Source organism: Bufo bufo, chromosome 4 (assembly GCF_905171765.1).
Source record: "Bufo bufo chromosome 4, aBufBuf1.1, whole genome shotgun sequence".
NCBI classification, from domain to species: Eukaryota; Metazoa; Chordata; class Amphibia; order Anura; family Bufonidae; genus Bufo; species Bufo bufo.
The window spans coordinates 22,914,717-22,927,672 of record NC_053392.1 but is presented as its reverse complement, the minus strand read 5'-3'; the positions used below and the strand labels follow the sequence as shown (position 1 = coordinate 22,927,672).

The following is a 12,956-nucleotide window of genomic DNA, read 5'->3' as shown; positions in this document are numbered from 1 at the left end:
GCCAGGGCAGTATAACTACCCCACAAGTGACCCCATTTTTGGAAAGAAGACACCCCAAAACACATTGCCCAACTTCTCCTGAGTACGGCGATACCACATGTGTGACACTTTTTTGCAGCCTAGGTGGGCAAAAGGGCCCACATTCCAAAGAGCACCTTTAGGATTTCACAGGGCATTTTTTACACATTTTGATTTCAAACTACTTCCCACACATTAGGGCCCCTAAAATGCCAGGGCAGTATAACTACCCCACAAGTGACCCCATTTTGGAAAGACGACACCCCAAGGTATTTCGTGATGGGCATAGTGAGTTCATGGAAGTTTTTATTTTTTGTCACAAGTTAGTGAGACTTTGTAAGAAAAGAAAAAAAAATCATCATTTTCCGCTAACTTGTGACAAAAAATATAAAGTTCTATGAACTCACTATGCCCATCAGCTAATACCTTAGGGTGTCTACTTTCCGAAATGGGGTTATTTGTGGGGTTTTTCTACTGTCTGGGCATTGTAGAACCTCAGGAAACATGACAGGTGCTCAGAAAGTCAGAGCTGCTTCAAAAAGCGGAAATTCACATTTTTGTACCATAGTTTGTAAACGCTATAACTTTTACCCAAACCATTTTTTTTTTACCCAAACATTTTTTTTTTATCAAAGACATGTAGAACAATAAATTTAGAGAAAATGTATATATAGATGTCGTGTTTTAAAAAAATAATTACAACTGAAAGTGAAAAATGACATTTTTTTGCAAAAATTTCGTTAAATTTCAATTAATAACAAAAAAAGTAAAAATGTCAGCAGCAATGAAATACCAAATGAAAGCTCTATTAGTGAGAAGAAAAGGAGGTAAAATTCATTTGGGTGGTAAGTTGCATGACCGAGCAATAAACGGTGAAAGTAGTGTAGTGCAGAAGTGCAAAAAGTGGCCTGGTCATTAAGGCCCCTTTCACACGGGCGAGTATTTCGCGCAGATGCCATGCGTGAGGTGAACGCATTGCACCCGCACTGAATACCGACTCATTCATTTCTATGGGGCTGTTCAGATGAGCAGTGATTTTCGCGCATCACTTATGCGTTGCGTGAAAATCGCAGTATGATCTATAGCAAGTGCGGATGCGGTGCGATTTTCACGCACGGTTGCTATAACATGGTTGTAAGGGAAAATAATAGCATTCTGAATACAGAATGCAAAGTAAAACAGCGCTGGAGGGGTTAAAAAAAATATAATAATAATTTAACTCACCTTAGTCCACTTGATCGCGTAGCCCGGCATCTCCTTGTGTCTCCTTTGTTGAATAGGACCTGTGGTGAGCATTAAATACAGTTACAGGACCTTTGATGACGTCACTCCGGTCATCACATGGTACGTCACATGATCTTTTACCATGGTGATGGATCATGTGATGACCGGAGTGACGTCATCAAAGGTCCTGTAACTGTATTTAATGCTCACCACAGGTTCTATTCAACAAAGGAGACAGAAGTAGATGCCGGGCCGCGATCAAGTGGATTAAGGTGAGTTAAATTATTTTTTCTTTTTTTTTTAACCCCTCCAGCGCTGTTTTACTATTCAGAATGCTATTATTTTCCCTTTATAACCATGTTATAAGGGAAAATAATACAATCTACAGAACACCGATCCCAAGCCCGAACTTCTGTGAAGAAGTTCGGGTTTGGGTACCAAACATGTGCGATTTTTCTCACGCGCGTGCAAAACGCATTACAATGTTTTGCACTCGCGCGGAAAAATCGCGTGTGTTCCCGCAATGCACCCGCACATTTTCCCGTAACGCCCTTGTGAAAGGGGCCTAAGGGTGTTTAAGCTAGGGGGGCTGAGGTGGTTAATTGATGCGCGCCAACTCCTTTTATTCAATGCTTAAACTTTAACAATCTGTCCCACATTTGCACTTCAATAATTTGTACCACATTTGCGCTTTACAAATTTTTCCCACATTTGCGCTTCAATATATTTTACCATATTTGTGCTTTAATAATTTGTCCCACATTTGCGCTTAAATAATTTGTTCAAAATTTGCGCTTTAACAGCTTTTCCCACATTTTCGCTCGATCCAAAAATAAAATTATTCCATTTATCTCCCTTGGATGAGGTCTCTCTTTCTCACGCTCCCTCTCCGGCGTGGAACCCTGATTTGCCGATAACCGTGATCAACATGGTAGGCTCAGAAAAGAACATCGAAAGTTGATAGAGAAGATATCCAAATGTATGGTGGACGTCACAGGGGCGTGCGATTAGGCAGAAGTTATCTAGAGTCAACAAAGCGGCAGCTGGGCCTCTCCTGGCTAACGTTTACAAATCAAAAATACCACAGTGACATTGCCTATAATTTTTTATTAATCATTAGAGATGTCCCAAACTATTCGCCGGCGAACAATTCCCAGCGAACATCGCTTGTTCGCGTTCGCCGCGGCGGGCAAACATATGCGATGTTCGGTCCGCCCCCTATACGTCATTATTGAGCAAACTTTGACCCTGTACCTCACAGTCAGCAGACACATTCCAGCCAATCAGCAAACCCTCCCTCCCCGACTCTCCCACCTCCTATCAAAGGACAAGCAAGCAAGGACAGCATCCATCTTAGGGCTCTTTCACACTTGCGTTGTCCGGATCCGTCGTGCACTCCATTTGCCGGAGGTGCCCGCCAGATCCGGAAAAACGCAAGTGAACTGAAAGCATTTAAAGACAGATCCGTCTTCAAAATGCGTTCAGTGTTACAATGGCAGCCAGGACGCTATTAAAGTCCTGGCTGCCATAGTAGTAGTGGGGAGCGGGGGAGCAGTATACTTACAGTCCGTGCGGCTCCCGGGACGCTCCAGAATGACGTCAGAGCGCCCCATGCGCATGGATGACGTGATCCATGTGATCACGTCACCCATGCGCGTGGGGCGCTCTGACGTCACTCTGGAGCGCCCGGGGAGCCACACGGACGGTAAGTATACTGCTCCCCCACTCCCCACTACACTTTACCATGGCTGCCAGGACTTTAGCGTCCTTGCAGCCATGGTAACCATTTAGAAAAAGCTAAACGTCGGATCCGTTAATGCGCCGAAACGACGTTTAGCTTAAGGCCGGATCCGGATCAATGCCTTTCAATGGGCATTAATTCCGGATCCGGCCTTGCGGCAAGTGTTCAGGATTTTTGGCCGGAGCAAAAAGCGCAGCATGCTGCGGTATTTTCTCCGGCCAAAAAACGTTCCGGTCTGGAACTGAAGACATCCTGATGCATCCTGAACGGATTTCTCTCCATTCAGAATGCATGGGGATAATCCTGATCAGGATTCTTCCGGCATAGAGCCCCGACGACAGAACTCTATGCCGGAAGAAAAGAACGCAAGTGTGAAAGAGCCCTTAGATTCATGAAGAGGGCACTGGCTATTTGTTCAGTCCCACTAGCTCAACCATCATCCTACCCCCAAACCCACATCCTGACCCCAGGAAATAAACACACCACACCACTGCTTGGATTTAATCGGCCACAGCAGCCGTTTATTGAATACATACAAAATATATAACATAAGTTAACCCATGACGAGGGAGGTCCTAGAAGCCCCAATAACTCCATAAACGCTGGAACACCTGCGTCTCCATCTTGCCCCCAGCCGTTGAACCCAGCTCGGAGGCAGCAACTGATGGACGCGTAATTAGTTCCTACCAGCTCCTCAATGAGAGTCCAGCCCCTCCCGCGGGGCCCTCCCATCCTCAGGTACCACCATATTCCTCCACTTCAAGGACCTCCCCCGCCTCCAAGAACGCGCAGCTTGACCACCTCAACCTTGCGCGTCCCTCCACATACGCAAAGCAACTTCAACGCCACTCTGGAGCCCCAGAGCCCACAAATCCGTACCCACCGCATTCAGGTGCACTCCATCTGCTCTCCAAAATGCACCCTCCCCTTTCTCCAACACCTCATGCCGCACCACCACACCGCCATTCCTTGCCATAAACCGGCCAACTGCTCTGTTTACCTTAATCCGAGCCTTGTTAAGGCTCTCCACTGACCTCGCACCCCTCCACGCCTTCCGCGGCACAATGTCTGACCAAACTGTTATCATCCCTGGAAACAACGCCCAGATCCTGAGCAAGTCAAACTTGACGTCCCGAACCAACTCCCTAAAAGGACGCTTGCCCAAATTGTTCCCCCCCACATGTAAAACTAACACATCCGGAGGACGATCCAATCGCACGAAATGATGCACCTCCCGCAAAACTCCACCCCACAACATACCTCTAACCCCTAACCACCTGACCGTAGCACACTCCGGACTAAAACCCAACTGTCGCCCACTCGGCCTCACATCTGCTCTGATCGCACCCCAGAACACATAGGAGTGCCCCAGAATCCATACCAAAGCCGTCACCGTCCGACCTGTGAACACAAAAAAGAACAAATTAAGACCCACCTATCACCTACCGTACAACTACAATAATGCAGGCCTCACATATGATTTGAAACGCACCGACTCCCAATGCCCAATCTTCCTAATCACCTCCTCACTGGCGCCCCACCTGGCTGCCTCAGTTGCCGCACCAATTCTGAACGAATGACCAGAATAACCCAAGAGCTTTAAACATTTTTTAAAAACTGCCAGGAACTGAAACCTAGACAAAAAGGAGCCATCCTCGTGCCTAAGAAAAGGAACCTCATTACGCTGTAGCCCTGCCCCATAAGAACCTGCACACCGCACCGGACACATACTACAACCTGGTACCGGGAACAACGTAAACCGCTGCCCCCTGCCCTCCTGATCAGTCTTTGACCTCCGAATCCGGACATACACCCTATCCCCCGCTAACTCAACATCTTCACTCCTAAGTCCCCCCGCTCTACTCACACTATCACACACCAACTCCCCCAAGCGAAAAGCACCGAAAAACGCCAAAGCAAATGCAGCCCTGAACAGCACTAACTCCCATCCAGAACTACAAACACAACTCAACTTATCGCCCATTTGCACCAGCAACTCAAAGGACACCGGCCTCCGATAATCCGGCACCTTGCCTGCACCCCTACGCCACCCTTTCAACACCTGCCTAACCAAAAAACCCTTAGTCAAATCCGGCAACCCCCGCAACTTAAGACCAAACGCAACCCCCGCAATCAAATGATTCACCTTTGACACCGACCACCCCTCGCCCTTCAACTGTCCTAACAACATCAACAACCTCACATCCCCATCCTCAACACCAGCCCCCCAGGATCCGTTCCAAGTTTCCCAGGTCGCCCACGCCTTACCATACTCCCTCCAAGTACCCGGGCTCAACGAATCCCTCAACATCCCCATCACTTCTCCTCCAGGATCCCCCACAGCCACGGCGGACACTCCAGACCTTCCAGCTCTGCTTCTGGCGCAAGAAGCCGAAACCGCTCCCACTGTAAACGAGAAAGAGAATCCGCCACTGAATTAGACACTCCAGCCACATGTTCTGCCACCAACCACATGTTAATTGACAAACATCGTAATACCAAAAACTGTAACAGCCTAACCACCGGCGGAGAAGATGCGGACAAACTGTTGATAGCCTGAACCACCCCCAAATTGTCACAATGAAAACGCACCTTCCTGTTTTCAAATTTCTCACCCCACAACACAACCGCCATCACAATGGGAAAAAGTTCCAACAACGCCATGTTCCTCACCCAACCCCGACTTACCCACGAATCCGGCCATACTCCCGCACACCATTGTCCCTGGCAATAAGCCCCAAAACCCACTCCCCCCGATGCATCGGTATACAACTCGAACTCCACACTATCACACAACTCCGCCATCACTAAAGACCTGCCATTGTACTGACCCAAAAACTCCGCCCACTCCCTTAAATCCCCTTTTAACTCTTTGCGTAACCTGATAAAATGATACGGTGCTGACACCCCCGCCGTAGCCGCAGCCAGCCGTCTACAAAAAATTCTACCCATTGGCATAATTTGACAAGCAAAATTTAATTTACCCAGCAATGACTGCAAATCCCTCAGCCTAATCTTCTCCTTGACCAAGGCCCTGCCAATCTCCAAACGCAAATCCACCAACTTATCCTGCGGAAGCCTGCACTCCATCCGCTCAGTATCTATAACAATCCCCAAAAAACACAACTCTGTCACCGGCCCCAACGTCTTCTCCCGCGCCAATGGTACCCCAAAACGCGCAAAAACCGACTGCACCGTGTGCAGCAACAAAGAACACACCCGCGAATTCGCCGGCCCTAAACACAAAAAATCGTCTAAATAATGGATAACGGATGAACAACCTGAAACTTCCACCACTACCCATTCCAAAAATGAGCTAAAGGTCTCAAAATATGCACACGACAGAGAGCACCCCATTGGCAAACACCTATCCACAAAATATTCCCCCTCCCAAAAACAACCCAACAAACCCATGCTCTCCACGTGTACCGGAAGCAATCGAAAGGCCGCCTCCACATCCACCTTAGCCATCAACGTCCCCTGCCCCAACCGCCTCACCCATCTTACAGCCGCATCAAAGGAGGTATATACCACCGAACAAAGTTCAGGATCTATACCATCATTGACCGACGCACCTTTTGGATAAGACAAATGATGAATGAGCCGAAACTTGTTCGGCTCCTTTTTTGGCACCACACCTAACGGGGACACCCTCAATCCCAGAATCGGCGGCACCTTGAATGGACCCGCCATCCGCCCCAACTCCACCTCCTTCTTCAACTTTTCTGCCACAACAGCGTGAACAAGCGCGGACCTAAGATTCTTAAGAACCGTAGGCCCCGCCGTAACCACTGATGGAATACGAAAGCCAAACCTAAAACCATCCCCCAACAACCCGGCCGCCACCCGATCCGGATATCTATCTAGGAACACCTGCATCTCTTCCACCCGCATCAGCATCCGTCCCTTTTCCAGCACCATCACCCCCCCTATTCTTTCCCCCTTTGAAGCAACGGTTAGCTCCATGGGCTCCCCCACACCCTGTGCACTCGTGCTTAAATTTGCACTTGGCACCAAATCTGCAATTTCCTTCATTAAAAAGGAAGCACAACCCTTTTGCCGATGCCGCTGCCAACGCCCCAGGGGATGCCCCCCCGGACTCCCCACGAAAGGACTGCCCAGCCCTAGGAGGCGCCGTCACCCTCAACCACAACCCAATATCCTTATGATCCCACCGGATATCAGGCCTCACCGCCTTACGCTTCCGGAACTGCTCGTCATAACGGAGCCAGCCCACACCACCATACACCCTATAAGCCTCCCCAATAGCGTCTTGGTAGCAAAACAGCGCCGAACAGCATTCCGGCGCCCGTTCCCCAATGACACTTGCTAATATGGCAAACGCCTGTAGCCAATTAGCAAAGGTACGTGGAATCAATCTATGCCTACGCTTATCCTCATCCTCCTTTTTTCCCTCATCCTTCTTGCCCCTATCCAAGTTAAACCTTTCCAATGGGAGCAGCGAAAATATCTCCACATACTCTCCCTTCCAGATCTTTTCTCTCACTTCCTGCTTTAAATGAGCCCCCAGCGGCCCCTCAAAGCACACATACACCTCACCCCGGGCCCTATCATCCAACCTCTGCACCTCCTCCTCCCCCCCCGCTTGCGTCTCCACCGACACCGACCCTGCCGTAACAACCTGCGTCCCTGCCCCTAACCCCGGCACCACTCCCCACCCCGGCAACGGAGACCCAGCACCAGCACCCATACCCGACAACCAACCCGCCAATCCCCCCAAAAACTGCCCCAAACCCTTACCAAACTCACCCATGGTCCCACCCCCCCCACCCGGGAAACCCTGCGCTAAAACAGATCCCCAACCAATCTCACCAGGCACCACGGGCGCTGTGACTCCCGCTGCCGTAGATCCTGACTCCCGCCGTAACGACACTTCACCGTCAAAGCTCCTGGATGTCGACGGCTGCTCTTCTTGGACCATCTGCACGACCCTCTGCACCACGCTAGCTGGACGCCTGGACGATACCGCAGCACCCGCCACCGCAAGGGGATCTTCCTCCACACTGCTAACATCTTCTCTGGGCCTGCCCTGGTATTCCTCTCCCATCAGAGCAGCCCGAGGAACCCGGATACTTTCTGAACGCCGAGTGGACCGCCCGCTTAAGGAAGGACTGGGCCGGTCCACCGTTCCTGGTCCCGCCTCCAAGTCCACTGCTGCAGGGAACGGGGGAAGGGGCGTCCCGCTCCTCACAGGGCCCCGCCGAGAATCGGGATTCCTCCCACGGCGAGAGCGGCTCGCAGAAGGCTGAGCGGCCGCTCTCCGCCGCCGAGGGTCCACAGGGGGGCTCCCTATTCGGCGCCGGGCCCGGGGGGTGATTTCAGGGCTTAGGCGCGCCGGCGGTATACTCCGCCGCAGCCGGGCAGCCCTAGCAATGGGGGTAGCCACAGGAGCAGGCGAAACTATGCAGGCACCCACCTGTTCCTGCAGCCAGCCAGGCCCCCTCACCTCCGCCTCTCGCCGCAACCTCTCCAGCATCTCTTCCACCGACATTCCTGGCGCCGACATCCTGAGGTCCGTCCTGCACGTTTGGATCCCCTGGCCGCACTGACCTCACTTCCGCCTCCTTCCTCCGTCTCTGCTCCGGCCACGCCCACCGCTGCCCTGCCAACTCGCGCCTTTCCTCCTAACCCGCCCCCACAAACAACTAACCCTTTCCTCACCTCTCCTTCACCGCCCGGCCTCTTCATGCGCGTCCTCCCCCACCGCTGCGCTCCAGTCCGGACTGACTTTCTGAAGCTGCAGTGTTAGTTAGAGCAGGGAGAGTGCTGCTGCTGCTGAATTAATAGGGAAACCGTTAGCTAGGCCAGTGTTCTGTGTCCACTCCAGTCATCAAAGACTCATCTGCTGTAAGGACAGCATCCTGTCAGCAGCCCAAAAAGCCCTTTTTAGGGCTGGTACATCAGTCTGCTTTTTTTTTTTTTTTTTTTTGATATATATATTGCAGTTGCCTGCCCGTGTGTGAGAGGCCACAGGCCTCATTTAATTTTTACCCTTTAATATAATTGCAGTTGCCTGCCAGTGTGTGTCAGGCCCACTGACTGTACTGTGCCCACTGCCCACCACTCATATCGGGTGGCACAGTACCTTGCAGATAAAAAAGTCATTTAATTTTTACCCTTTAATATAATTGCAGTTGCCTGCCAGTAGGTGTCAGGCCCACAGACTGTACTGTGCCCACTGCCCACCACTCATATTGGGTGGCACAGTACCTTGCAGATAAAAAAGTCATAAATTTTTTTCTCTGTAATATAATTGCAGTTGCCTGCCGGTGTGTGTCAGGCCCACTGACTGTACTGTGCCCACTGCCAGTGCCCATTACTCATATTGGGTGGCACAGTACCTTGCAGATAAAAAAAGTAATTTAATTTTTTCTCTGTAATATAATTGCAGTTGCCTGCCAGTGAATGTCAGGTCCACATATCGGGTGGCACAGTACCTTGCAGATAAAGTCATTTAATTTTTTCTCTGTAATATAATTGCAGTTGCCTGCCAGTGAGTGTCAGGCCCACAGACTGCACTGTGCCCATGCCCACCACTCATATCGGGTGGCACAGTACCTTGCAGATAAAAGTCATTAAATTTTTTCTCTGTAATATAATTGCAGTTGCCTGCCAGTGAGTGTCAGGCCCACAGACTGTACTGTGCCCACTGCCCACCACTCATATCGGGTGGCACAGTACCTTGCAGATAAAAGTCATTTAATTTTTACCCTTTAATATAATTGCAGTTGCCTGCCTGTGTGTGTCAGGCCCACTGACTGTACTGTGCCCACTGCCAGTGCCCACCACTCATATCGGGTGGCACAGTACCTTGCAGATAAAAAAGTCATTTAATTTTTTCTCTGTTATATAATTGCAGTTGCCTGCCAGTGAGTATCAGGCCCACAGACTGTACTGTGCCCACTGCCTACCACTCATATCGGGTGGCACAGTACCTTGCAGATAAAAAAGTAATTACATTTTTTCTCTGTAATATAATTGCAGTTGCCTGCCAGTGTGTGTCAGGCCCACAGACTGTACTGTGCCCACTGCCCACCACTCATATCGGGTGGCACAGTACCTTGCAGATAAAGTCATTAAATTTTTTCTCTGTAATATAATTGCAGTTGCCTGCCAGTGAGTGTCAGGCCCACAGACTGTACTGTGCCCACTGCCCACCACTCATATCGGGTGGCACAGTACCTTGCAGATAAAAGTCATTTAATTTTTACCCTTTAATATAATTGCAGTTGCCTGCCTGTGTGTGTCAGGCCCACAGACTGTACTGTGCCCACTGCCAGTGCCCACCACTCATATCGGGTGGCACAGTACCTTGCAGATAAAAAAGTAATTAAATTTTTTCTCTGTAATATAATTGCAGTTGCCTGCCAGTGTGTGTCAGGCCCACAGACTGTACTGTGCCCACTGCCCACCACTCATATAGGGTGGCACAGTACCTTGCACGCATAGTACCACTAATCTAAAAAAAAATGACAGGCAGAGCAGGCCACCCCGCAGGGGCCATTGTGGTCGTGGTGCTGTGATTTCCTTTGGCCCTAGAACAATGCCCAGTGTTCAGAGGCCACGTACCCTAAATTCAAAAAATTCTGAGGACATAGTTGACTGGTTTACACAGGACACCCTATCTTCTACAGCTTCCGCTCGGAACCTTGACGCACCATCCTCCTCCTGCTCAGCTTCGGGCACCTCTCAAGTTACCACTCGCCCGCCCGCCACCACCACCAACACTAGCACCACAGCCGCTTCACTTGATCTGTCAGATGAGTTATTTACACATCAGTTGGAATAAATGAGTGATGTGCAACCATTATTGCCAGAGGATGTAGATAACAGGGATATGTCTCAGTCAGGCAGCATTACACACACGGACGTACGGTGTGATGATGATGATGTTGTACCCGCTGCTGCTTCCTTTGCTGAGTTGTCAGATACAAGTGAAGCGGTTGATGATGACGATGTGTCCATGGATGTCACGTGGGAGCTCGCTCGAAGAGAAGAAAAACAGGGGGAAAGTTCAGATGGGGAGACAGAGAGGAGGAGAAGACGAGTTAGAAGCAGGGGGAGGTCGTCGCAAGGAGTTAGTGGCACAGTCAGACAGCATGTATCGGCACCCGAGGTCAGCCAGACAGCACGCCAATCAACGCATGCTGTTGCCACCACCAGAATGCCGTCATTGCAAAGCTCAGCAGTGTGGCATTTTTTTTGTGTGTCTGCCTCTGATAACAGCGATGCCATTTGCAACCTGTGCCAAAAGAAACTGAGTCGTGGGAAGTCCAACACCCACCTAGGTGCAACTGATTTGCGATGGCACATGATCTCACATCACAAACGCCTATGTGATCAACACATGATGAGTACAAGCAGCACACAAACTCAAAGCCACCATCCTCCTCCTGGTCCAGCATCTTCTGCCACGTCAACCACTGCTGTCCTCCTTGCCCCCTCTCACCCTCCATACCGCCTCTCACCTTCAGCAGTTCCTGCTCATCTGCCCACAGTCAGGTGTCTGTCAAGGAAATGTTTGAGCATAAGAAGCCAATGTCATAGAGTCACCCCCTTGCCCGGCGTCTGACAGCTGGCTTGTCAGAACTTGTAGCCCGCCAGCTTTTACCATACAAGCTGGTGGAGTCTGAGGCCTTCAAAAAAATTTTAGCTTTTGGGACACCGCAGTGGAAGGTAGCCGGCCGAATTTTTTTTTCACAAAAGGCAATCCCCAACCTGTACTCTATTGTGGAAAAGGAAGTCATGGCATGTCTGGCACACAGTGTTGAAGCAAGGGTCCATCTGACCACTGATACCTGTTCTGCAAAGCACGGTCAGGGCAGGTATATCACCTACACTGCGCATTGGGTAAACCTGCTGACGGCTGCCAAGCATGGAATGCGTGGCTCTGCAGAGGAGTTGGTGACACCGCCACGACTTGCAGGCAGGCCTGCTGCCACCTCCTCTACTCCTCCTACTCCATCCTCTTTGCTAACCTCCTCGGCTGAGTCCTCTTCTGCTACTGCGTCTTGATCCACATCAACTGCACCCCCCCAGCTCCCCAGGGGCTATTCCACATCCCGGATACGACAGTGTCACGCCGTCTTGGGGTTGACTTGCCTGAAAGCAGAGAGTCACACCGGACCAGCACTCCTGTCTGCCCTGAACGCACAGGTGGATAAGTGGCTGACCCCGCACCAACTGGAGATTGGCAAAGTGGTGTGTGACAAGGGAAGCAATTTGTTGGCGACATTGGATTTGGGCAAGTTGACACATGTGCCGTGCATGGCACATGTGCTGAATCTGAACGTACAATGCTTTGTGCATAAGTACCCACGCTTACAGGACGTCCTCAAGCAAGCCAGGAAGGTGTGTGGCCATTTCAGGCGTTCCTACACGGCCATGGCGTGCCAGTGAGCCGCTTGATTTGCGACAGTCCGACACATTGGAATTCAACACTCCTAATGTTCGACCACCTGCTCCAACAAGAAAAAGCCGTTAACGAGTATTTGTATGACCGGGGTGCTAGGACAGCCTCTGCGGAGCTGGGTATTTTCTTGCCACGTTACTGGACGCTCATGCGCAATGTCTGTAGGCTCATACGTCCTTTTGAGGAGGTGACAAACCTAGTCAGTCGCACCGAAGGCACCATCAGCGACATCATCCTATTTGTTTTCTTCCTGGAGCGTGCCCTGCGAAGAGTGCTGGATCAGGCCGTAGATGATCGTGAAGAGGAAGAGTTGTGGTCACCATCACCACCAGAAACAGCCTTATCATCATCGCTTGCTGGACCTGCGGCAACGCTGGAAGAGGAGTCTGAGGAATAGGAGTCAGAGGAGGAATGTGGCTTTGAGGAGGAGGAAGACCAACCACAGCAGGCATCCCAGGGTGCTCGTTGTCACCTATCTGGTACCCGTGGTGTTGTACGTGGCTGGGGGGAAAAACAGACCTTCAATGAGATCAGTGAGGA

The 12,956-nt window shown here is 50.5% G+C and overlaps 1 protein-coding gene across 1 annotated transcript in view; it reads right to left on the bottom strand.

Annotated features, from left to right (window-relative positions):
* Positions 1 to 8,495, bottom strand: part of LOC120998906 — a 36,792-nt gene extending 28,297 nt beyond the window's left edge. Inside the window, exons 1-3 of the mRNA XM_040429785.1 lie at positions 7,817 to 8,495; positions 4,667 to 5,389; positions 4,266 to 4,384 (exon numbers count right to left, since the gene is read on the bottom strand). Of these exons, the coding sequence (XP_040285719.1) occupies positions 4,266 to 4,384; positions 4,667 to 5,389; positions 7,817 to 8,495 (1,521 nt within the window). The remainder of the gene's footprint in view (positions 1 to 4,265; positions 4,385 to 4,666; positions 5,390 to 7,816) is intronic.
* Between the last annotated feature and the right edge of the window lie 4,461 nt (positions 8,496 to 12,956).